This window comes from Aspergillus ibericus (assembly GCF_003184845.1).
Source record: "Aspergillus ibericus CBS 121593 unplaced genomic scaffold BO80scaffold_65, whole genome shotgun sequence".
NCBI classification, from domain to species: Eukaryota; Fungi; Ascomycota; class Eurotiomycetes; order Eurotiales; family Aspergillaceae; genus Aspergillus; species Aspergillus ibericus.
Window position 1 is genome coordinate 126,219 of NW_020292163.1, and position 21,757 is coordinate 147,975.

The window sequence follows — 21,757 nt, forward strand, 5'->3', positions numbered from 1 at the left end:
ATAAGAACAACCACCACCACTAGTTCGACTATTACCACCACCACTACTACTACGACAACGACGTTTCTCGACAAGAGCAGTAAAGCATGCGTGGAGATGAGCTTGCTATCATCATTCATCATCATCATTTATGCTAATCATTCCTTTCTAAGCTCATCCATCCCGCCAACCGCGAGAAATCATGTACACATCAAACAACTCGTCGACGCCAGCATCAACCTCTACTTCCGGAAGGCCACCGGACTGGGCAGCGCAGTCGGGGTGTTGTTCCGGGCGCGCGTCTGGACGAGATGCTCGAAGGAGGGCGCCTCCTCGACCCGCGGGGTGAACGGCTCAAAGTCCCACAGGTAGCCCAGGGTACGGAGGATGGACGAGGCGGAGTAGGAGACGGTCTTCCCCCCGACATTCGTGCCCCTTTGCTCCACGTAGCCCTTAGCGACCCACGGGGAGATCAAGAAGGTGGGGATGCGTCCGCCCAGACGGTTGAAGTCGAGGGTATAGCGCTCGCCAGTGGGGGTGGTGGCCGTGTAGGTCAAGTTGTCCGGCCGGGGCGCCAACGGCGGGGGGACGTGGTCGTGGAAGCCGCCGGTCTCGTCAAAGCTCAGGATGAAGAGCGTCTCGCCCCATTGGGGCCCGGCACGGAGCGCGTCGTAGACGTCCTTGATCAGCTTCTCGCCGTCGGAGATCAATCCGCTCGGGTGCATGGAGTTGGTGCCCACGCCGCAGCACGAGGGGTTGATGTAGGTGAACTCGGGCAGGGCGCCGGCGGCGGCATCGGTGTAGAAGTTGGCCAGGGGCCGGATCTTGTCGGTGTTGTTGGTGGTGTAGGTCCAGTTGAAAAAGCCGGCATCGGGACCGGTTCCGCCCGCGGTGTCGTAGTAGTTGATCCAGGAGTGGCCGGTCTCGGTCAACTGCTGGAAGATGGAGCGCTGGGGGAAGGCGTGCTCGCTGAAAGCATCGTCGTTGTCACCGTGGCCGTAGGAGGTGCCGGACACGAGTGCCGCACGATTGGGATCGGTGGGCTATGTTCCGTCAGCGTCAGCCATGTTCATGGGGGGAGGGGATTGGGGGATTCACGTACGCCCGGGATGTCCGAGTGCCAGTGGTTGAAGACCACGAAGTTCTCGACTAGCGAGGTGATGACCGGCACCTGATCCTCGGTGTAGTAGTTCATGACCTGCACCGACAGCTCCGTGCGGTTGGCATCGGCGCTGTAGAGGCGCAGCTGCTCCTGGACGAAGCCCTGCTGGGTCGGGGTCAGCTTGCCTGCCGCGATGGCGCTGTTGTCCGGGTTGAAGGTGCCATAGAACTCGAAGTTGTTCCCATAGACCGCGTGATCCGGGTCATCGGTCACGGAGTCGTAGTCCCGGGCTGCACTGCACACGACGCCCTCGGCGAGGTTGGAGACATTGTACGGGTTACAGAAGGGCCCGTTGTTGATGGGGTTCTCCAAGCCCCGGATGGTCTGGCCTCCCAGCAGGTTGTCGACGGAGCGGTTCTCCATCACCAGCACCACCACACTCTTGATCTTGGACTTGAGGTTCTGGATGGAGCTGTCCGAGTGCGCCCGTCGGGGCTGGCTGGGAATGGCTCCCGCCGCGGCCGCAAAGGCCAAGAGGCCGAGGAAGGCACTGGGATGCATGGTGGAGGACTGAAAGGGATTACCGTACCAGATACAACAAACTGGATAGGAGGTTGCTTCCATGCTTCTTATAGCGGACATTGTCTGTGGTGCACCCTCCCACGTGCTGGGAGCATGGACTTGGCATGGCTTCGTCTATAGCATCGCGACTTCACTAGACGGTTAATCGGTCGCCAATGGAAGAAGACCTGCAGGGGCACGAGGGGCCGTCCCCGCGACCGTGGAGGGGTGGTCTTAACAATGCGCGCAAGGAGATTGGCGAGGGGAGACCCCGTGGAGCGTGCAGTACGACGGTTGTCCGACCGATGAGGCCATCCCCACGGGACGGCATCCTAGCACCCTGCAGGCCTTGAGGGATCGGCAGCCCCGTGCATGTCCACCGGGGCATGATTGGACGGAGAGCAGCAGACCTGAATCTCTGACCTTGTTAGCGTCGGCGACTAGCCGTATGGCCCGGAGTCGACCTGGTGGCTAGGCCGGTAGTTGAATCTCAATGCGTCGTGAGGTCCTTCTGACGGGGGATGTTGGACCTTTCTATGTATGTAGAGAGGATAGGGCAACCGAGACCCAAATGGGACGAATGGTCCGGAGACACCCGGTGGCCGGTAGCTTCCGGCCCGCCCCGATGCCTCAGGGACCAGGCTGGGCGCAGCCTTGTTGCCTCAGGCTGACCGACTCTCCAGTCAGGTGATGCCGCAGGGGATGTACACAGGTCTAGCCCGTATCTTTCGGGCGATGGTGCGCTATCCACATCTGGTTGGTGGCGAAGGTCGATTCTGCACCGTGCTCATGGAAACATTCACTGGAGCTCTGATTGGCAAGGTTGGGGCAGATGGTTGCTACGGACTTGGTATCCGCGCCTCGGATGAGACCCGGCGACTTGGAGCCGACGGGGCGATCGGCATCGCGGTGAAACTCGAGGAGGGAAATCTGAATATCCTCTCCGCTGCGGTTGTCGAGATTCTTGCTCAGCTTCAGCTCGGCACATCCGAGCAACTGCAGCCCCTGGCCGCGTTCCATCGGCCGCAAATCCGCAACACGGCCGGTGATGTTACGGGAGAAACCTCGCATCAGTTTCGACTATCATCGTTATAGCAGCTGCCGCTTATGAGCTTGTCTGTCACCCTTTCTGGGCGGTCGAGATGAGAAGGTAAGATGGCAGATGCTTCTCAGAGGGGTCGTCTGCGGTCCACGGAAGGACTCGAGGACAAGATTTGGAGGTGCGCTAGACTGTATACCTCAGCTGCATACAATTTATGTATCACGCGCCTTGGCATACTGTTCTTGTCGCTTCCATCACGGACCGGTACCTTATGCCGGTTTTCAGTGCAGAGGGACCTTGCACTCCCGCATATAGTAAACCTTAAGGTTCTAAGCGGAGACCCTTGCGGACCCCTAGCAGTAGATAAGGTTACTTGCATGGAAGATGTCATCAGTGGCAGTCATGGAACCGACATATCTGCATCTGCTGATAAGATGGGGGTGTCACCAGGAGCCTTCTGGAAGCCCTAGAATGGAGCTAGTCTCCAGATTGTCAATGTGGGGACACCAGGGTTGCCTAATCGCATCACCTAAAACTGTCAGGCACTAGCTACTTGGTAGATAGGTAGACAGAACATGTCTTCCAGGTGGATCCTCCCGTGGAGAAGATTTGGAGACACTCGTCTGGACCTTCCCCCTCCCCGGGGGTTCCGGTTGGGGGATGCTTATCGGCTGGGCTGCCGATGTCGGCCGGGTCCGTTATCAATCCGCTCCTCTATCACCCGCGCGCAGGGTCCTTGATCTTAATTCATTAGTCGAGTTGGCCTACCAACTGGTGGATCCACTGACAGAACCCTGATAAGCCCGTGTGGGGTGATAAGCAGCATCTAGCAACCATTATCTGAGACACTCTGGTGGCACAGCCGTTGATACGGACTCACCCGTTCACGGGCAGGTCCACGATGGGTATAAAATGATCAAGTCGCTGCCAGACCGCATCAGCAGCAAGCAACATTGACTTACACTCATACTCGACGCCATGACTATCAAACCGCTTCTTCTCTCGGCCCTGGCCACCCTCGGGTCGGCATCGCCCCTCCTCTATCCCCGGGCCACCAACGAGACCTATGTCTTCACCAATGCCAATGGCCTGAACTTTACGCAGATGAACACCAGTCTGCCCAATGTGACTATCTTTGCTACCGGTAAGCAACCACTCCATTTCTCTATCCCTCTATCCCTCCGGACCGCTCTCTAAAGCGATCAACAGGAGGCACCATCGCCGGCTCCGATTCCAGCTCGACCGCCACCACCGGCTACACCTCCGGTGCCGTCGGGGTCTTAACCCTCATCGACGCCGTCCCCAGCATGCTCGACGTCGCCAATGTGGCTGGCGTGCAGGTGGCCAACGTCGGCAGCGAGGACATCACCTCCGACATTCTCATCTCCATGTCCAAGGAGATCAACCGCGTCGTCTGCGACGACCCCACCATGGCCGGCGCGGTCATCACCCATGGGACGGACACCCTCGAGGAGACCGCGTTCTTCATGGACGCGACCATCAACTGTGGCAAGCCCGTGGTGATCGTGGGTGCCATGCGGCCCTCCACGGCCATCTCCGCGGACGGCCCCTTCAACCTGCTCGAGGCGGTCACCGTGGCTGCCTCTCCAAAGGCCCGGGACCGCGGCGCCATGGTGGTGATGAACGACCGGATTGCCTCGGCCTACTACGTGACCAAGACCAACGCCAACACCATGGATACCTTCAAGGCCATGGAGATGGGCTATCTGGGCGAGATGATCTCCAACACGCCGTTTTTCTTCTATCCGCCGGTCAAGCCCACCGGCAAGGTGGCCTTTGATATCACCAATGTGACGGAGATCCCGCGCGTGGATATTCTGTTCTCCTACGAGGACATGCACAATGATACGCTGTACAACGCCATTGAGAGTGGTGCCGAGGGCATTGTGGTAAGTTAATGCCTACATATAAAGTTCTTTGAGATTCAACACACATGCTGATGACTGCAGATTGCCGGAGCCGGGGCAGGTGGCGTGACCACGTCATTCAACTATGCCATCGAGGATGTCATCAACCGGCTGGACATCCCCGTGGTGCAGAGCATGCGCACGGTCAATGGCGAGGTGCCCCTGTCGGATGTCAGCAGCGATACCGCCACGCACATTGCCAGCGGATACCTGAACCCGCAGAAGTCGCGCATCCTGCTGGGGCTGTTGCTGGCGGAGGGCAAGAACCTTACCGAGATTGCCGATGTGTTTGCCTTGGGCACTGATGCGTAGGGTGGCTGTATGAGTTAGAGCGATGAATGTGTATGTTCATGACTAGAGAATCTAATAATCAATTGACGTCTACAATGGCGATCAACAGCATTGACAGACGGTAGCCGAGCTGAGTAAACGCAGTTCGACATGAGGCTAACTTTCCATCGACCATAACATGCACACGATGTAGTTCTACAGATGGTTTCCAAGCATCACCTTTCGCAGCCATGGTTCTACCGATGGGAAATCCCCCCATCCACCGCCACGTCCTGCACCGTGCCATTCCGCTTGACGGCCTGGTCGCTCCGGAACCGCTGCGTCAGCGCATGACCCTCGTCCGGCACCATGTCGGTGTGGAGGGGCCCACGGCCTCGGCCCAGCCGAGGGTCATGGTGGTCAGGGCGGATTTTGATCCAGAATACAACTTGGCCCATTTGGTGCCGATCGACGCCACCACGGTACCGATATTGATGATTCGCGCTCCCGGGGTGCGCAGATGGGGGAGGGCGGCTTGGAGCAGTAAAAACGGCCCGCGGACATTGGCGAGGTGGCCGTGCAGGGCTTTGTCCGACGAAGGACTGCATGTTGGTGGATTGCTGGAACGGCACAACTGGAACGGACGAGTGCGGACCAACGCCCGATCCATCACCGTTAGCGCTGTCCGCGGCGAGATCGGCGAGATCGGCGAAGGACGGAGGCTTACCCTAACCGTCCGCATCCCCGGGCCTGGGACCGTCGACCATCGACGCCAATCAGCTCCTGCAGGCTGACTCGGGGCCGGACCATCAGCGGCATCTCCCGGGTTGAAGAGGCTGAGGCCCCCTCCCGCATGCGTTCCACAACCCCCCAGCCAAGACGTCCATCCGCTTGCTTTGCCAGGCCCTTCACGCTTTCTGCGAGGCATCTCCATTGTGAAGATCCATCCGAAATGCTGTCCGTTCCACCGGATGGCTTAGAGGACGACCCGGAGGCGTGGGAGGAAGTCTCTGATGCGTCGGGTACCACCCCCCATCCTGCGACACCGACCACGCACTAACGCGTTGCGACCATCCTCAGCCAGATTAAACATTCCGGCCAACTTGGCGCCTCCCTCGCCGTGGCCATGCTCGCTGCCCGCCCAGCCGGTGGCTCGCAGCCTGTCCTACCGTAAGTGTCGAGCCTGCCGCCGGGATCCGTCCCACTGACGCGAGCCATGTCGGACAGGGTTCACGATCATGTCGCCGCGCATGCTGCCCACGTGCGAAGTCCGGAACCCGTATCTGCAGTCATGGTTCCCGCTATCGTTGCAGGATGCCGCCTTGTTCCCCGCCCTCCTTTCGTCGACGTTGACCCATCGGCGCGCCCGCTGCCTCCTGGGGGAGGAGTGGCCGGACGGGTTCGACGACCAGGATCGTTCACTGCTGGCCGCGTGTTACGCGCACACCGTGAGCGCCCTCAATGGGGTCCTGCGGCAACCTCTCCACGGGGTGAGCGATGCCACCCTCCTGGCGGTGCTGATGCTGGTGGAAGGGCCCACGATCCCCGTGGCGCGCGACTGGACCACACCACCGGTCTTTCGGGCGCCGCTGCAAGGCATGCAGTGGCTAAAGGTCCATGGCGCCCGCAAGCCGCACGAGGCCCATCAGCGGGGGCTGTGCCGGCTGGTCCAGCTGAAAGGGGGGCTCTCTCGCATCCAGCTGCCCGGCGTGGCCGCGGCCATCTCCTTGTACGTGCGCGGACTTGATGTCCCCTCCTGACATCTGGTCCCGGACTAACCGTCTCAGTCGCCTGCTGGTCAATGCCACGTTAACCCTGTCGGTGCCCCCCCTGCCGTTTCACCCCTTGTCGGAGGGGAGTGCGCAGACCGTGCCTGAATTCCTGGCCAGCTGTGCGGACGCGGGATCCCACGGGTCCGGCCGGTTTGCAGAAGTAGGGTTACCCGCCGACATGCGACCAATCTTCGAGGCCATGGCCCTGTACACGGCGATGGTGGAACAGTATCTCCGCGGTGAGATCGCCCGGCCCGATACTCAGGCCATGTGCGACCAGCGCAACCTGATCCAGCACGGCCTCCTGTCTCTCCACCCCGCCGAGGGCTCCTCCGACTCCGCCCGCTTCTATGAAGTGTGCCGGGCATCGGCCCTGATTTTCAGCGTCGGGGTGATCTTCCCCTTGCCGGCGGCCACCGCACCCTTTGCGGCGCTGGTCCAGACCCTGCGCACCCATCTGGGCGATGCCCCCCCGCTAGAGGATGGCGGGCCTGCCTTTCCCGCGGCCCCGGCCCTTCGGCTCTGGATCATCGCCATGGGAGGCATCGCCGCCACCGGCACGCCCGAGCGTGAGTGGTTTGTCGGGAGGCTCCAGCACTCCGCCCGTCAGGCGGGGCTGGGGGAGTGGCAGGCCCTCCGCCAATCTCTCCAGACGATCCTCTGGCTGGACAGCGCCTGTGACGCGGCGGGGGAGCAGCTGTGGACGGAGGCGCAAGAGCTTCGGCCGTGGAGGCCCGCCAGGCCCGTCCCTGCGCGGCCCACGTATGGGACGCAGCTGGACGACGTGCAGGGACCCCGACGGAGAGAGCCGCCGTGCACGCCATGTAGAAACCGGGGCGTCCGGTGCAATAAGGGGCTGCCGTGTCAGACCTGTGTCCGCCATGGAATCCGCTGCTCGTATGGCGCCCGGGACGCAGTGGTGGTGCCTGCCCGCGTGCATGTCTTCTCCATGCGCCGGCAGCCCTGCCAGCTGTGTAAGCAGCGCAAGGTACGATGCGAGAGGCAGCGGCCGTGCCAGAGTTGTGTCAAGGCCGGGTTGACATGTATTCCGCTAAGCCGTAGTTAAAGGAGAGAGATGGAATTGCCAGGAATTTAGCATCGGAAGGAATGGCCTTCGCCGAGCTCGCCGAACTCGCCGAATGGGAGCGACTGGTAGATGACTCTGTGAAAGGAGATCACGTGATCTTGGACCTAGCTACCTAGTCACCTCCTCCTCGCGTAGTTAGCTAGGTAACATATATATATAATATTATTAATATTACTATTATAGGTTATAAGTCTTTATAGTAATAAATTATTAAATATTTATTTTCCCTATTATTTTTTCATTATTTTTATGTATTGTTTATTGAATAGTATCTTTTTTAAAATTTTTTATGCCTTAAATCATTATTATATATAGTTTTATAGGTAGAAAAGCCTCTATAATAATCTAATCAGCTTAGTATCTAGGTTTAGTATTTATTAACTAACTAGATCTCTTATTACGCGAGCGGTGTGGTTAAATACTTATAATAATACTATTTAAAAACTTATTTAATATTAATGTCTCCAAAGCTATTTCTAAGTTTAAAAGTTAGGCTAACTAGTTATTATAATAAAGAAACTTATAAAACTATCTATATTTATATAATCTAGACGTATAGAAGCTGTTTTAAAATAAATATATTTTTTAAAAAAAATTAATTCTTTATTCTAAGGATGAAGATAAAAATATATATATACTAGTTATTTATACTAGTAATAATAATACTTTACTTACTTAATAAGAACTAGAATATAATATTAAATAGATTAAATAATATAATTATACTTTACTTACCACATATAACTCTAACTGTAAGAAGTAGAAATAATTAAATTATTTTATATTTATAATTTTTAATATTATATATAAAACTAGTCCTGTAGCGCGTTTCTAAAACTATAACTTTATATTAAAAATATATATTTTTTTCTAGAAAATATATAAGATCTCCAACTTTACTATAGTTATCTATTTATATAATAAATAGATATCTATTCACTATAATAGTATAAGTAATTAAGAGATTTTTCTTATATACTACGTGGACACCCTTAATAAACTTTATAATATTAAAATTATTAATAATTATATTAAATTTTTATAATTTTTTATAATTATTTAAAATATACCTATCTTATAATTATTTATTATAAATTAGTATATAATACTAACAGAAAATATAATCCTATTATTTATATATATTTAATTTATATAATTTAAAGATATATGTAAGAATTAATTCTTTTAGCTAATTATATATTTAGTTAATAATAAATTTTAAAATAATATTAAAAATATTAATAATAATATTTAAAATAATAATTATAGTGGTTACAGCTATAGATATAAGCATAATTATAAACGTGGTGATATCTATAATTATAATAAAAATTAAATAAATATTTTTATATAATATAAAAAAAAGCAACTTGATACTACTAATAAGAATATTATATAATATATTTTTTATAAATATTATAGAAATCACTTTCTAAGTCAGTACTTATTAAACCTAAATAAGAAAATAATTATAAATATTTAGATTAATATAGTTACTACACTTACTCTATTTATATTATTATTAGAAATACTATTAGTTAATATAATTAATATTAATTTTAACTTTTTTAATACTTACGCTGTATTAGTTTACTTTAATATTATTATTATAATTTAAAAAGATTAATATCTGAACCACTCGCACGATTAAATACTTAATTTTAAGACTATTAAAATAATAATTTATTTAAAATATTATTTTATATTCTTTACTCTTTATATATATATAATTAAAACTATTACTAATAAGATCTTCCAGACTATTGGTTATAGTATTATTTTAATTAAATTAATAAATAAGTAAAATAAATTTTATAGATTTTTAAAAATAGATTATATTTAATATATACTAGTATTCTTATATAATCTTATTTTATATAAGTAACTAACATGCTAGGATATTTATATATATATTAAGATTAAAAAAACTACTATTCTTATTTAATATTTTTTATATATAACTGGCACTATAAGTTGTAAGATAATTTAAGATCTATATTTTTATAATATTTTAATATACTTATTACCCTCTAATTTTATTATTAATATTATTAAAAAAACAGCTTTTTTATTAATTTTAATTTATTTTATATACTATTATATGGCTTATATCTCCAAATAAAAGATTTATAACTTTATTAGATATATTATTAATTTTAATATTAAAAAAAATATTTTACTAGTGTCCTGTAAGTTTTACTTTTATAAAAAAAATTAAATATTATTTATTTTCTATACTAAGTCTTATAATCTTAGTTTACGCGTTAAAAATCTTATTTATATAAATATTTATAGACCACTATCTATACGCGGTTAAACTAGTATATATTATTTTATTACTTTTATTAATTATATCTTCTAATACTACTAGATATTCCTACTTAAGGAATATAATAAGATATATAATAAATTTATTACTCTATAGAACTACCTCAAACGATAACTAAATATTAATATTAAATGTGTTTATAATAATAATATATCTAAATATTAATTATTTATATCTTATTATTAAAAATAAAATATTATTTAAGATTTTATTCTATATTACTACTCTAATCTTAATCCTATTACTAAGATTAAAAACCATCATCTAGTTAAATCTTATATATTAGTTATAGTAGATAATTAATTATCTTATTTTCTATAGAATTATCTTATTTTCTATAGAATTATATTATTCTTATAGTTAATTATATATAAAATAGATTTATATATAATATTATTGGGAAGACTCTCTATAAAATTCTATATAAAATATAATTAAATATCTTATAATAGAAAGTTCTTAGTTGCCACTGCTAGTATCTCACTTCTAAAAAAATTTATAATAAATTAGAAAATTATATATAAGAAAGCCGCTTCATTAACTACTTTAAATTAGTTTATAAAATCTATAATATTTAAATTTATTAGATTATATACACCCGTAACATTATTTTTAATAAAAAACCTATTTTATAATTATTATTAATAATATTTATATATGATTTTAATTCTATACGCTACAGTGAAGCTAATATAAAAACTCTAGTTTAAAAAGATTTTTATTATTAATTATTATTTAATATATTTTTTTAATATTAGCAGCCTATTCCTAGTATTTTTTTTAATTATTTTACTATAGATAAGCAGGATAGTAGTAAAAAGCTGGACTAGTTATTAAAATATAAATAAATTAATATATTTTTATTTTTATTTATAATTAATAATATTATTTATAATACTACATCTAAACTAGTAATTATTATTGAAAATAATAAATCTAAAGATTAGTTATTTTTTATAAATTTTTTAATTACTAGTACCTCCTGTACAGAACCTGCTATTTTTAATATAGAATTATTATTAATAGTTAAATAATTACTATATTATTTTATATATATTTATAAGCTTTTATACGCGCTTTTTGAGTCCCTAGAGGCATATATTATTAGTATAAATAATAATCTAGACTTAAATATTAATACTCTTTATAAATTATTTATTAATAACTATTTTATTAGTATTTTATTTTTAGAAATTATAGCTATACAGTATTCTACTAGTCTATAGACTAGAAGAGCTACTTCTACTAAAGAACTAATATCTTAAGATACTAGCTATATCTTTATTTTATATATTAATATTATAATCTATGTTAAAGCATCCAAATAACACAAAATAATATATTATAAGATATAAAAATAGATTAAATATAATATTTTTTATATAATTCTATATTTTTATAATACGTGTCTTCTTCCGCTTAAATAAATATTTAAAATTAAATATAATAATATTTATAAGATTTATCTTATTATCAAAGATTTCCAGCAACATGTTAGTAAAAATTATTAGATTAAAAAAATATATATAGCTATAATTAAAAATATTAATTTTAAGATTTTTATTACTTTAACTACTAAGTTTTATTAAGTTTTATATTATCTTAATATTATTATAGTCTTTCTTAATATTAAATTACGCGAATTAATATATATTAAACTACTAAATAACTTCTAGGAAAATAGTATGTGTGGTAAATTTTTTAAATTATTATATAATTTAAAATAAATACTATATAAATAATATAATATATTTTATAATTTTTTAATAATTAATAATTTTAAATATTTATATACAGATCACTCTGTATTCATAAAAAAGAGTTTTTTTATATTTATTTATATTAATAATATCTTTCTACTTGCGCTGGATAGTACTGTAATTAATATTTTTAAAATATTATTTATTAAATTTATTAAATTTATTAAATTTATTAATAATAGTTCCTGTACCTACTTTCTAGATATTAATATTATATAAATAAATAAAAATATTTATCTTTTATAGAAATTATATATATAAGATTGTCTAAAATATTTTAGTCTTTTTATTTATAAGATTTCTTCTATACTATATAATTCTAAGAATTTTTTATTAAAGTATAATAGAATAGTAGATCCTGATAATATTAAAATATATTAAAAATATAATAATATATTTATTTAAATTATAATTAACACATGTTTTAATATTATATATGTAATAAGTAAATTATTATTTTTTATAAATAATCTTACTAAATTATATCTTTAAGTAATAAATTTTATTTAGTATTATTTTATTAGTTTTTTTAATTACTATTTTTTTTACTATTAGGATAGACCTAGTCTCATTAACTTTTATAATACTAATTAAACTAGTCTCTATTTTCTTAATATAATATTAACTTCTAATTATATATTCTAATTTACTAGGAGGCCTATTTCATGGAGTTTAAAAAAATAAACTACTATTATACTATTTTTAATTAAAAGTAAGTATATCACGTAAGTAATAATAATATAAAAATTAATTTAACTCTAACTATTATTTATTAAACTAGATATTTAGTACTTTAAAACTATATTTATTTTAATAACTTATCTTATAGTTATTTATACAGATAACTAGTCTATTATTATTTTAATTAAAAATCCTAAGTTCCACGCTTAGATAAAATATATCTCTATTAAATAGCATTTCATATATTATAAAGTACGTGTAAAAAATATTAAATTTATTTATATTAATATAATTAAATAAATAACTAATAATTTTATTAAATTATTTAAATATTTCACTTACTCCCATTTTATTAAGTAACTTAGTATAGTAAATTATATTTAAAATTATATTTAATATTTTTATATCTACATATCTTTTACTTTCTATTTAAAAAATATAAATAATCTTATATTTTTCTTTTTTTATATGTAACGTTACTGACTACGTCCTTACTTATAGAAAATGTAAAAAAAGATCATATAATCTTAGACCTAGCTATCTAGTCACCTCCTCCTCGTGTAGTTAGCTAGGCAACACACACACACAATATCATCAATATTGCTGTCACAGACTCCCGTATATAAAGCGTCAGACTGCCCAGAACTCCCTCGTCAGCCATATCAGGAGTAGAACCTCGCCAACATGTACCGCGCCCTCTGGCTTGCCCTCCCCTTCGCGCTGGGTGCCGTGGCCCGGCCGCGGGGATCTCCCCCGGGTGTGACGAGGTCGCCATCCCCGTCCCCGTCGTCGCGCCGCGCTTTATCGTGAACGCGACGGTGGAAACCAACTGGGATGCGGTCGCCCTGACGCTGAATCTGACCCGACGCGACTCGGGTACGGCCACGGACCCGTGGCCCATCGCCGGCACCACCACCACCACGGCCGTGGCGAGCAACTTTACCATCGGAGCGACGCTTTGCCAGGGACCCCCAGGGGCGCCGGTGCTGGTGTTGACCCACGGCATCATCGAATCCAAGCTGTTGGTTCATCCCCCTCGGCACCGGGACCTGACGCGCCTGCTGACATCGCATGGGGCATAGGTATTGGCGTCCCAATCTGACCAACGCATCCGAGTACAGCTTCGTGGATGCAGCCCTGGCAGCAGGCTATTCCGTCCTCAGTTATGATCGGATCGGCGTCGGGACCTCGTCCAAGTATGTGCCCGAGGGTATTCCCCCTCATCTCGACCTCTCACTGACCACTAGGGATCCCCAGGGTCAACGCGCTGTCCGATGCCCAATTCCAGGTGGAGACGGCGGTGCTCAACGCGCTCACGGCCTACGCCCAGCACGCCACGAACGCCTCCCGCGTGGCCCTGGTGGGACACAGCTATGGCGCCTATCTGACGGCGGCCTCCGCCAGCCAGATCGCGGTGGATGCGGTCGTGCTGACGGGGTTCAGCGGCACCTTTGATTACTTTGGGCCCTTCCTGGCGGGGGCCGGCCTGCGCATTGCGCGGGATCAGAACCCCGCCCGCTGGGGGACATTGGACGCGGGCTATCTGACGTCGTCCGACCTGTTCGCCGAGACGTATGTCTATTTCGCGGACCCGTACTTTGAGCACCGGGTGGCCGAGTGGGCGTTTGCCACCGAAAGCGAGCCGTTTGCGGTGGGCGAATTGCCGTCGTTGTTGGCGACCACGATTGAGTATGGCCAGATCACTGCCCCCGTCTTGCTCCTGCAGGGCCAGTTCGACGTGTCCGCCTGCGGGGGGAACTGTGTAGGCCTGCTGAACAGCACCCAGGCGTTGTTTGCGCGCGCGAGCACGGTCGAGACCGTGGACAATCTTCCCGCTGGGTAAGCATGATTGGATGCCTTGTGGGCTGGGTAAGCTGACGTGCCTGACAGACACAATCTGAACCTCCATAGGGTTGCCCCCCAGGCCTTTGACCGGATCTTCCGCTTCCTGCGGGCTCAGGGCGTCTGACATGCAGGCTACCTCGTGCCGGGGGCCCAAGTGGGTGAGAGAGGGAGGGGAGGAGATACAAGGAAGAAGGTGGCGGGCAGTGATGACATCTTAGAGATAGATTCCATCACATACTTTCTGTTCTAGACTTTAGAGTCTTTTCTGGTACGGGAGGCCTAGACAACTGAACCCTTATCACCGACGCTGGTGCATCACCTGCATTGGATCGCCAAGAGCTTGTCCAAGCCCGTCTTCCCCGTGGTAGCGTCGATCATTCGTCCTCCGGAGTCCGGAGTATCTCCAAGCCTCCCCCAAGGTCATCCATCCCACTGCTTGGTCAATGGCAAGGCTAGGATCGTTAAGTTCAGGGAGCCGAATTAAGGCCCCCCGGGCCGCCAGCAGGGACCGAGTCAGCTGAGGAAGGAGGCTGATTCGCTGCCGACTGCCCACCCATAAGGCTGGGCATTGAGGGCATTGCCAGGAGGCCTCCAACCTGATGTCATGTTCATGTGGTGGAAAGGGTAGTCCGGTCCTTCAAGTAGTGGAACTGCCGTCTTTCGCAGTATCCCTTGGACTATAGACGTCCGACACCTCTACACCATGGAGCTCGAGCCCAACAAGACCGGGTTTCAGACCCTGGCCGAACCACATCCGACCCAGCTGGTTCCAGGCGGCGTATGTTCCCCGGCTGCAGGTCATCTGCTGTCTCTTCTAAATTCGCTGACAGATCCTCTCTGTTGCAGCGCGTGGGCAAGGCCGTGACGGTCGATGACCTGCGCCGCGCCGTGCCCGACTACTGCTTCACCCCGTCGCTGTTCTGGTCCTTCTTCTATCTCGTCCGGGACCTCGCCTACTCCGGCATCCTCCTGATGGGGCTGTACCGAATGCTAAACACCATCGTGGTGCAGGAATCCCCGGTGCTCTACTACCTGACGGTGATCGGGTCCGGGTTCGATCAGGGCTTTGTCTGGACGGGGCTGTGGGTGATTGCCCACGCGTGTGGCCACAGCAGCTTCTCCCGCTCGGCGGTGCTGAACGACAGCATTGGCTTTGTGCCGCATTCCTGCCTGCTGGCCCCCTAATTCTCCTGCAAGTCGACCCATCGCCGTCACCACATCTATGCCAACCACATCGACAAGGACCTCAACTCTGTGCCGCCCCAGCGCCAGTCGTACGCTGAGAAGATCGGGCAGGCCGCCGAGGTGCTTGAGGAGATCGGACAGGATGCACCGTGGGTGCTATTCCTCCGCATCGTGCTGCAACCAACCATCGGGTGGAACTGGTATATCCTGACCAACATTACATGTCCCCCCACAGCGGTGGTGAAGCCGGGGATGTCGATGTGGCGCCACGGTCATTTCGACCCCCCGGGGGGCCTTGTTCTACCCATCCGAGTGGCTGTCTATCGTTCTCTCAGACTTGGGCTGTTTGGCCACCATCGCGGGGCTCTATCATCTCTACACCTGGTTTGGCTCGTTTGAGACGCTGTTCTGGGTGTATATCATGCCCTGGACGTGGGTGAACCACTGGATCGGTGTGTATCTCCTGTCCGTCGGGTGAATCTGCTTATAATAACCCGGCATAACAGTGATGATCACGTATCTCCATCATACGCACCCCGCCGTGCCCCAGTACACGTCCGAGTCGTGGACCTTCCTCCGAGGGGCGACCGCGACCATCGACCACCACTTTGGCCTCATTGGCACCCACTTCTTCCACCGCATCTCGTCCGACCATGTCACCCACCACCTGTTCTCGCGGATCTCGCACTACTACGCCCGAACAGCGAGCCAGGTCATCATTCCTTTGCTGGGGAGGCACTATCACGGACGCGGGGACTTTAACTACCAGGCTCTGGAGACGGCATTCGCGCGATGCCAGTGGGTGGAGGAAGATGGCGACAAGGACGTGGCTTTTGGCTTGCGGAGGGGCGATGCGGTGAGCGAGACGGATGAGAAGCACCGAGGGCTGTGGTACCGCAGTGGCCGTAGCCCTATGCCCGAGTGCAAGATGCTAGGGTCAGGGTTGCGGTCGGGGCTCGATCGCACGAAGAAGGAGCGTGGTGGGAGTCAGCAGTTGTAGTGGGATGAAGAGGAATGAAAGACTGGAAGAATCCATCGTAGTTGCTGCATTCCCTGCCCTCTGCCTCTTTCCCGGGTCTCCCATCCTCACTGTTTTCCTAGCGTCCCACCCTGTCATCATCTCAGATCTCCAGCCTCTCACGAAGTATCTCAATCAGCCTTCTAGCAACCCATCTTCCAGTCCGACCAACGATTTTTTTTACTTGAGAATGGGGTACGTCCATCCCATGCCCATTCACCGATGCTGGGCTCATCCGCTCAGGTACACGCACTACTTCCACGTCCGGGACGAGAACAGCCCCGAGTGGAAGACAGCATGGCCGAAGCTCATCCATGATACCAAACACATGATTGCTAATGCATCTGTTCCCCTGAGCGGCCCGACCGACAATGAGACTGTGGCCACCCCGCCCCTCGTGGACAAAAAGCGGGGGATCTACCTGAATGGGGTCGGGGATAATGCACATGAGCCCCTCGGTGTCCGTGGGAGGAGCCAGGAGAGGCTACGCTGCAGCCCAAAAGCCCCCGTGGCTGGGGAGGCTTCTGTGGAACAAATCACATCACTTGATGGGATTGGGGGGGTTAGGATGGTCGACTGCGAGGTACTAGCTGGTTTTAATCATGTTGTCATGAAGCGATGCCCACTTGGTGGACCCTCGAGAGAATTTTGGTATTGGGTCATGCCCTACATGCATCGAATATAACTACTTGGTGAACTTTGTCTGCGTCCACCCCAAGCCATCCGGCCCGCACCCTCAGTCGGCCAGCCAAATGTCCTCATCCGAGGAGCCTCCCGCAATCCACGACTTCCGGAAGTACTTCTGCAAGACCTTTTGGGCGTACGTCTGGTCATTGACGCAGTAATCCCCGCCCGTCGGCCCAATATGCGGACAATGCAACGCGGGATCGTACTGGACCATGTGCTCATGCACTTCACGACACAACAGCGTATTCCGTCCCAGCTCATAATCCTTGCCCAGCGGAATGTCCTGGGTCAGAAAGTCATAGCAGGTCGAGGCATTGGTATACTGTTGATTGTCCCCCGTGCAATACTGATCGTGGGTCGCGCAGATGGTGGTGGCCAGCAGCTGGGTCAGCGCGGCCGTGGCCTGGCTGGTGGTGCCGTTGATGGAGGTGGCCAGCGCTTCCACCAGGGTGTCAAGGAGAAAGCCGAACCAGCGAAACGTGGCATCGTATTGTTCAATGCGTCCCTCGGCATCCCACATAATCCACGTGTCGATGGTGACGGGCAGCAGGAGATTGCCAAACGAGGTGGCATTGAAGGTCACGACGGTGGTGGCCGAGGCAATGTTCCCGTTGGCGCTGAATTGGGTGATGCTGTAGGCCACGGGCACCCCGACCAGGCTGAGATGGTCGGGATCCGAGAAGAGGCCGAAGAGATATTCGGTGTTCAGCTCGCTTCCGTTGAAGACGCGGGTGATGTCGACGCGACCTTGCACCTGGAGGGGCTGTCAGTATCCGGGCGAGGCGGGCCAGGGTGGGATCAGAACACCACCACCACGTACATCAGGAGTAAATAAGGTCGAATTGATGGCCAGCATCTGCTGCACATTGGCGGGGTACAAGAAGTTATCCCAGAAGGTGGTTTCGAGCTTCCAGAGCTCCTGGTACGTGTAGTTGACGGTGGTCGCATGGTTGAACCCCCAGACGGTGGGGGCCCACGCCAGCCCTGCGGCGATGACTGCCCAGGAAAGATACATCTCGGTTCAAGATCGGAGATGTCGATGAGGATCGTGGGGAAGGGGTGTCACGGCATGATAAGGCCTTTGGGCTGCACCGTTCGGGGTCACCGAGCCAAGGCTGCGCAGCCCGGAATGCAGGCCGGAATGCAGGGCGCCCCCATGACTCCGCCAGTCGGTTGGGCCACGACCATCTGTTCATCCTCTTGGCGCTCACACGACCCCCGTGGCGATGCAGCGGATCTCATCATCCAAACCATGGGACCTGGCCGCTCGGTCCTGCCCATCCACCCGGATCCATGCCCCGTGAGTATAGTGGTTGGAATGCACCCGCCGCTGGCTCGTATCCGTATATCTATTTTTACCGCACGTCTCTTGGCAAACCATCTCACTTGGATTATGAGTGATGCAGCTGGAATGGTGGCCCGGATTGAAACCACCTTGGTTCATATTATTTGTGGAGAAGCTGGAAGCTCAGGGTGGGTAAGAGGGCTGGACGGTCACGGTCGAAGGGACCCGCCGCTGAGATATATTTCTGCCCTAAGAGCTATCAACCATGTTCCAATAACACACCATTGTGACATACGACTACCTGTACACTGACGTTCGCTGAGAAAGGCGTTATCGTTCCCGGATAATAGATTTAGATGATCAGATGAGTGTTGCAGCTAGAAATCAATGACCAGCTTCACACCACCCCCTGCCTGCAGCATCCATGCACCGATTCCCTCCACCTTCCCTTGCCCAGGAGAATGAGATATCATCTCTCGAGATGGGCCCACACACTACTCAGCACTGGTCAGAATGAGCTTGGCATCGTAGTAGATGATCTCGCCATCACGCTTCTCGACGCTAGTCAAGAGCAGCTTGGCGTCCCGGTAGAGAGTCCCATCCTCGTCCCGCTTCTCCCGCGTGGTGAGGATCTCAAAAGGGTCGCGGTAGATGATCTCCTCTCCGCGCTTCTCGGCCGTGTTCAGCTCGTGCACAGTGTCCGCGTAGACCATGTCATCGCCCCGCTTCTCCACCGTCTCGTAGACCCGGATTGGATAGAGCTGCTCGTCCCGCTTCTCCCGAGTGGTGAGAATCTCGAAGGGATCGCGGTAAATGATCTCCTCCGCGCGCTTCTCGGCGGTGTTCAGCTCGTGCACAGCGTCCGCGTGGACCATGTCATCGCCCCGCTTCTCAACCGTCTTATAGACCCGGATGGGATAGAGCTGCTCGTCCCGCTTCTCCACTGAGTCGAGGTACAGGTCAACATCCCGGTAGATACCCAGATCCTCGCCCCGCTTGGCAACACTGGCGTCTAAAGAGAGCAATTAAGGTCTGGTATGACTTGGGACTACATGGTTTGGGAAGACGCACCTTGGATGGGCGCACTGACGGCCAAGGTGGCTAGCAGGCCCAAGGCGATAGCAGAGCAGTGCATATTGACTATATAGATAGAATCGATCTCACTTCGAAGATACTCAAGAAGAATGATGTGGTCCGACTCGTACACCCCGGCTGCTTGGGAGAGGGTATATATATACAGTGGTCAGAGCCCACGCAAGGAGGGGAAGGGCATGTGTATCCCACTATTCCTGTCGTCACCACGTCGTATAGTCATCCTCTGTTGTTGAAGGAATACCATCGGCCGCCAAGACACGGTCAAAGGCTTATCTCCTGCAGGATCTCCGGCGCTATGACAGCCACCTCGGGGTGCGCCCCGCAGCTTATCTTGTTGGCGGTCCAGGCTCCGGCACTGGCTTGTAGCATGGGACTGGCTTTTCGATTTCTAGACCACATCTCTCCTACTTGAATGGGTCTAGACGATGCTACGGAGCGGGCGAGCCCGCTGCTTCGCGAGTCAATAGTGGTAAATTCCGGTTCTGCTGCTCCGCCGGGAATCCTTCCCATGCATCGGACTCCGACGGAGACGTGGAAATGCCGCCCGGGAGTGATGCACTTGCAGAATCTCACTCATCCTCACGATATGCTGACCTCAGATTGTGGGCAATCTCGAAACTGGATTCATGGGAGGTAGACCGTCTGCAAGTACATCGCTGGTCTCACCATCCAGCGAAGACCAACCTGGCTGAAAGCTGGCACGTCCGGTGTCCAGTCTATGTGTTATGTCCTTCTGGTGGGAGATGTTGCTTTCAGCTATAGGGGTGAGCAGGGAAACCCATCTTGCTCTAATCAGTTGTAATCTGACGCGTGTATGTCAGATTATAGCTGTCCTTGCTTGGTCCACCGCCACCCGGACGAAGCATTCCTTCAGAGGGGAAAAGGTCAACTCCGGAGGTTGATTGGAACTCTTCACTCCGAGATGATAACACTCAGCCCGCCTCCTTGATCCTCCTGGCGCCCGCAATCATAAAACCCGGCGGTGATTGGCAGTAGAGGGGCACTCAGCCGGTTTCTGACTAGAGAAGCTGCCCAGTGGGAGTGCTGATAAGAGGGGCATTGCCGCCGCTAACCTTTCTCACTGTGCAATTGCATACGCTGAACCCCCTCACGATGGCCGACTACACCGATGAGCTCTCCAGAGTCTCTGACAGTCTGGAGGAGGAGGAGAAGACCTCGTTTCTCCCTCATCCATCTCGTCCCATCGTGCCAAAGGCAAACCCGAGACCGTTCTGGCTATGGCCGGTAATCGGTGTGAACCTGCTGGTGCTGGTTTGCTCCGTGATAACATTGTTTGTGACGGTCACTCTGCGCTCCCGGCCAGCCCTAGACTCGGAACGAAACGCCTTGCTAAAACAGACATCCGCCTACTGTGAGTGAAGCTCTCCCCTTCCGGTAGCATGAACCTGCTGACATTCCTGGACTCGGCAGCACCCCTACTGGATGAATTTGACATCCCTCTTAAACACGTGCACAGCAAGACCAATTTCTTTGACAATTCGTCCATCTTCAGCCAGCTCCCGAGCCCCGAGGTGGACGCCGCGTGGGAGGAGATCACCCCTCTGCGGCGCGTCTACCTGACCACCGAGCAGGTCATCAAGCTGGGCAAAGACCCTTCGCTGACGGTGCGCGCGAAGGACCATCCGGACCTTCACATTGGGATTCTGAACGGCATGCACGAGCTGCACTGCTTGAACCTGATTCGACAAAACCTTCATCGCGACTACTACTGGCCGGATGGCATCCGGCATCCGGCGCACTGGCTGCATCTCTATCACTGCGTGAACGTGGTCCTGAACGCATTGACCTGCGCCGGGAACATGGACGTGGTGACCTTCAATTGGATGGAGACCCAAGAGTTCCCTTTTTTCGATTTCGGGATCAACCGCGTGTGTCGGGATTGGGATCGCATTCTGGAATGGCAGACGAATAACCTCGAGACGGCGACGGCGGATTCCTTCCGACTGGGCGGGGAGAAGGAGATCCCCGCCCCGGATCTGTTGAAGGCCATGAATGCGCAGAACCCGGACGAGCGTGTGTTTACCCATGATGATCCGGCGTTGACGGGGAGCATAGGGCTGTAGGGTGGAACAATGGGTCCCCTATATGACAGCCATGGTGCAAAATATAT

At 48.8% G+C, this 21,757-nt stretch overlaps 10 protein-coding genes across 10 annotated transcripts; 7 read left to right on the top strand and 3 right to left on the bottom strand.

Annotated features, from left to right (window-relative positions):
- Nucleotides 1–108: 108 nt before the first annotated feature.
- BO80DRAFT_429535 (phosphoesterase superfamily protein) lies at nt 109–2,127 on the bottom strand. Its single transcript, XM_025720488.1, has 2 exons — nt 1,082–2,127; nt 109–1,022 (listed from the first exon to the last, which is right to left on the bottom strand). Exons 1-2 carry the CDS (start codon nt 1,640–1,642, stop codon nt 222–224), a joined length of 1,362 nt encoding a protein of 453 aa, XP_025570258.1. The 5' UTR covers nt 1,643–2,127; the 3' UTR covers nt 109–221.
- Nucleotides 2,128–2,162: 35 nt separating this feature from the next.
- BO80DRAFT_246646 (L-asparaginase II) lies at nt 2,163–2,774 on the top strand. The gene has a single exon (XM_025714595.1). The coding sequence runs from the start codon at nt 2,333–2,335 to the stop codon at nt 2,735–2,737; it is 405 nt and encodes a 134-aa protein (XP_025570259.1). The 5' UTR covers nt 2,163–2,332; the 3' UTR covers nt 2,738–2,774.
- Nucleotides 2,775–3,524: 750 nt separating this feature from the next.
- Nucleotides 3,525–4,988, top strand: BO80DRAFT_418021 (asparaginase ahrA). Its single transcript, XM_025718245.1, has 3 exons — nt 3,525–3,828; nt 3,894–4,594; nt 4,655–4,988. The coding sequence occupies exons 1-3, from the start codon at nt 3,663–3,665 to the stop codon at nt 4,922–4,924; spliced, it is 1,137 nt and encodes a 378-aa protein (XP_025570260.1). The 5' UTR covers nt 3,525–3,662; the 3' UTR covers nt 4,925–4,988.
- A 145-nt stretch (nt 4,989–5,133) lies between these two features.
- BO80DRAFT_449799 (uncharacterized protein) lies at nt 5,134–5,676 on the top strand (the record flags this gene model as incomplete). Its single annotated transcript, XM_025721767.1, has 1 exon — nt 5,134–5,676. The coding sequence occupies one exon, from the start codon at nt 5,134–5,136 to the stop codon at nt 5,674–5,676; it is 543 nt and encodes a 180-aa protein (XP_025570261.1).
- Nucleotides 5,677–5,769: 93 nt separating this feature from the next.
- BO80DRAFT_429537 (Cys6 transcription factor domain-containing protein) lies at nt 5,770–7,884 on the top strand. Its single transcript, XM_025720489.1, has 4 exons — nt 5,770–5,904; nt 5,963–6,052; nt 6,110–6,611; nt 6,670–7,884. The coding sequence occupies exons 1-4, from the start codon at nt 5,835–5,837 to the stop codon at nt 7,718–7,720; spliced, it is 1,713 nt and encodes a 570-aa protein (XP_025570262.1). The 5' UTR covers nt 5,770–5,834; the 3' UTR covers nt 7,721–7,884.
- Nucleotides 7,885–13,260: 5,376 nt separating this feature from the next.
- BO80DRAFT_367672 (alpha/beta fold hydrolase) lies at nt 13,261–14,354 on the top strand (the record flags this gene model as incomplete). The annotated part of the gene is made up of 3 exons (XM_025716299.1): nt 13,261–13,532; nt 13,594–13,707; nt 13,769–14,354. Coding segments are annotated over 3 exons (972 nt in total), but the record flags the coding sequence as incomplete, so codon positions are not given.
- Nucleotides 14,355–15,059: 705 nt separating this feature from the next.
- Nucleotides 15,060–16,847, top strand: BO80DRAFT_469041 (delta-12 fatty acid desaturas-like protein; the record flags this gene model as incomplete). The annotated part of the gene is made up of 5 exons (XM_025722977.1): nt 15,060–15,134; nt 15,203–15,511; nt 15,554–15,812; nt 15,877–15,993; nt 16,048–16,847. The coding sequence occupies 5 exons, from the start codon at nt 15,060–15,062 to the stop codon at nt 16,539–16,541; spliced, it is 1,254 nt and encodes a 417-aa protein (XP_025570264.1). The 3' UTR covers nt 16,542–16,847.
- A 297-nt stretch (nt 16,848–17,144) lies between these two features.
- BO80DRAFT_393033 (uncharacterized protein) lies at nt 17,145–18,277 on the bottom strand. The gene is made up of 2 exons (XM_025717240.1): nt 18,067–18,277; nt 17,145–18,000 (listed from the first exon to the last, which is right to left on the bottom strand). Exons 1-2 carry the CDS (start codon nt 18,259–18,261, stop codon nt 17,296–17,298), a joined length of 900 nt encoding a protein of 299 aa, XP_025570265.1. The 5' UTR covers nt 18,262–18,277; the 3' UTR covers nt 17,145–17,295.
- Nucleotides 18,278–19,006: 729 nt separating this feature from the next.
- Nucleotides 19,007–19,702, bottom strand: BO80DRAFT_469043 (uncharacterized protein). Its single transcript, XM_025722978.1, has 2 exons — nt 19,603–19,702; nt 19,007–19,543 (listed from the first exon to the last, which is right to left on the bottom strand). Exons 1-2 carry the CDS (start codon nt 19,664–19,666, stop codon nt 19,026–19,028), a joined length of 582 nt encoding a protein of 193 aa, XP_025570266.1. The 5' UTR covers nt 19,667–19,702; the 3' UTR covers nt 19,007–19,025.
- Nucleotides 19,703–20,739: 1,037 nt separating this feature from the next.
- On the top strand, nt 20,740–21,710 carry BO80DRAFT_439050 (oxidase ustYa family protein; the record flags this gene model as incomplete). Its single annotated transcript, XM_025721067.1, has 2 exons — nt 20,740–20,998; nt 21,058–21,710. The coding sequence occupies 2 exons, from the start codon at nt 20,740–20,742 to the stop codon at nt 21,708–21,710; spliced, it is 912 nt and encodes a 303-aa protein (XP_025570267.1).
- Nucleotides 21,711–21,757: the final 47 nt, after the last annotated feature.

Excerpts from the sequence above, each read along its gene's own strand:
- BO80DRAFT_429535 (XM_025720488.1), bottom strand. The coding sequence starts at position 1,642 with ATGCATCCCAGTGCCTTCCTCGGCCTCTTGGCCTTTGCGGCCGCGGCG. Across the intron at positions 1,023-1,081 it reads GGCACTCGGACATCCCGGGC|CCCACCGATCCCAATCGTGC; the intron begins GTACGTGAATCC and ends GACGGAACATAG.
- BO80DRAFT_246646 (XM_025714595.1), top strand. The coding sequence starts at position 2,333 with ATGCCGCAGGGGATGTACACAGGTCTAGCCCGTATCTTTCGGGCGATG.
- BO80DRAFT_418021 (XM_025718245.1), top strand. The coding sequence starts at position 3,663 with ATGACTATCAAACCGCTTCTTCTCTCGGCCCTGGCCACCCTCGGGTCG. Across the intron at positions 3,829-3,893 it reads TGTGACTATCTTTGCTACCG|GAGGCACCATCGCCGGCTCC; the intron begins GTAAGCAACCAC and ends AGCGATCAACAG. Across the intron at positions 4,595-4,654 it reads GTGGTGCCGAGGGCATTGTG|ATTGCCGGAGCCGGGGCAGG; the intron begins GTAAGTTAATGC and ends TGATGACTGCAG.
- BO80DRAFT_429537 (XM_025720489.1), top strand. The coding sequence starts at position 5,835 with ATGCTGTCCGTTCCACCGGATGGCTTAGAGGACGACCCGGAGGCGTGG. Across the intron at positions 6,053-6,109 it reads GGCTCGCAGCCTGTCCTACC|GGTTCACGATCATGTCGCCG; the intron begins GTAAGTGTCGAG and ends CATGTCGGACAG. Across the intron at positions 6,612-6,669 it reads GTGGCCGCGGCCATCTCCTT|TCGCCTGCTGGTCAATGCCA; the intron begins GTACGTGCGCGG and ends TAACCGTCTCAG.
- BO80DRAFT_393033 (XM_025717240.1), bottom strand. The coding sequence starts at position 18,261 with ATGTATCTTTCCTGGGCAGTCATCGCCGCAGGGCTGGCGTGGGCCCCC. Across the intron at positions 18,001-18,066 it reads CGACCTTATTTACTCCTGAT|GTGCAAGGTCGCGTCGACAT; the intron begins GTACGTGGTGGT and ends CAGCCCCTCCAG.
- BO80DRAFT_469043 (XM_025722978.1), bottom strand. The coding sequence starts at position 19,666 with ATGCACTGCTCTGCTATCGCCTTGGGCCTGCTAGCCACCTTGGCCGTC. Across the intron at positions 19,544-19,602 it reads CGTCAGTGCGCCCATCCAAG|ACGCCAGTGTTGCCAAGCGG; the intron begins GTGCGTCTTCCC and ends TGCTCTCTTTAG.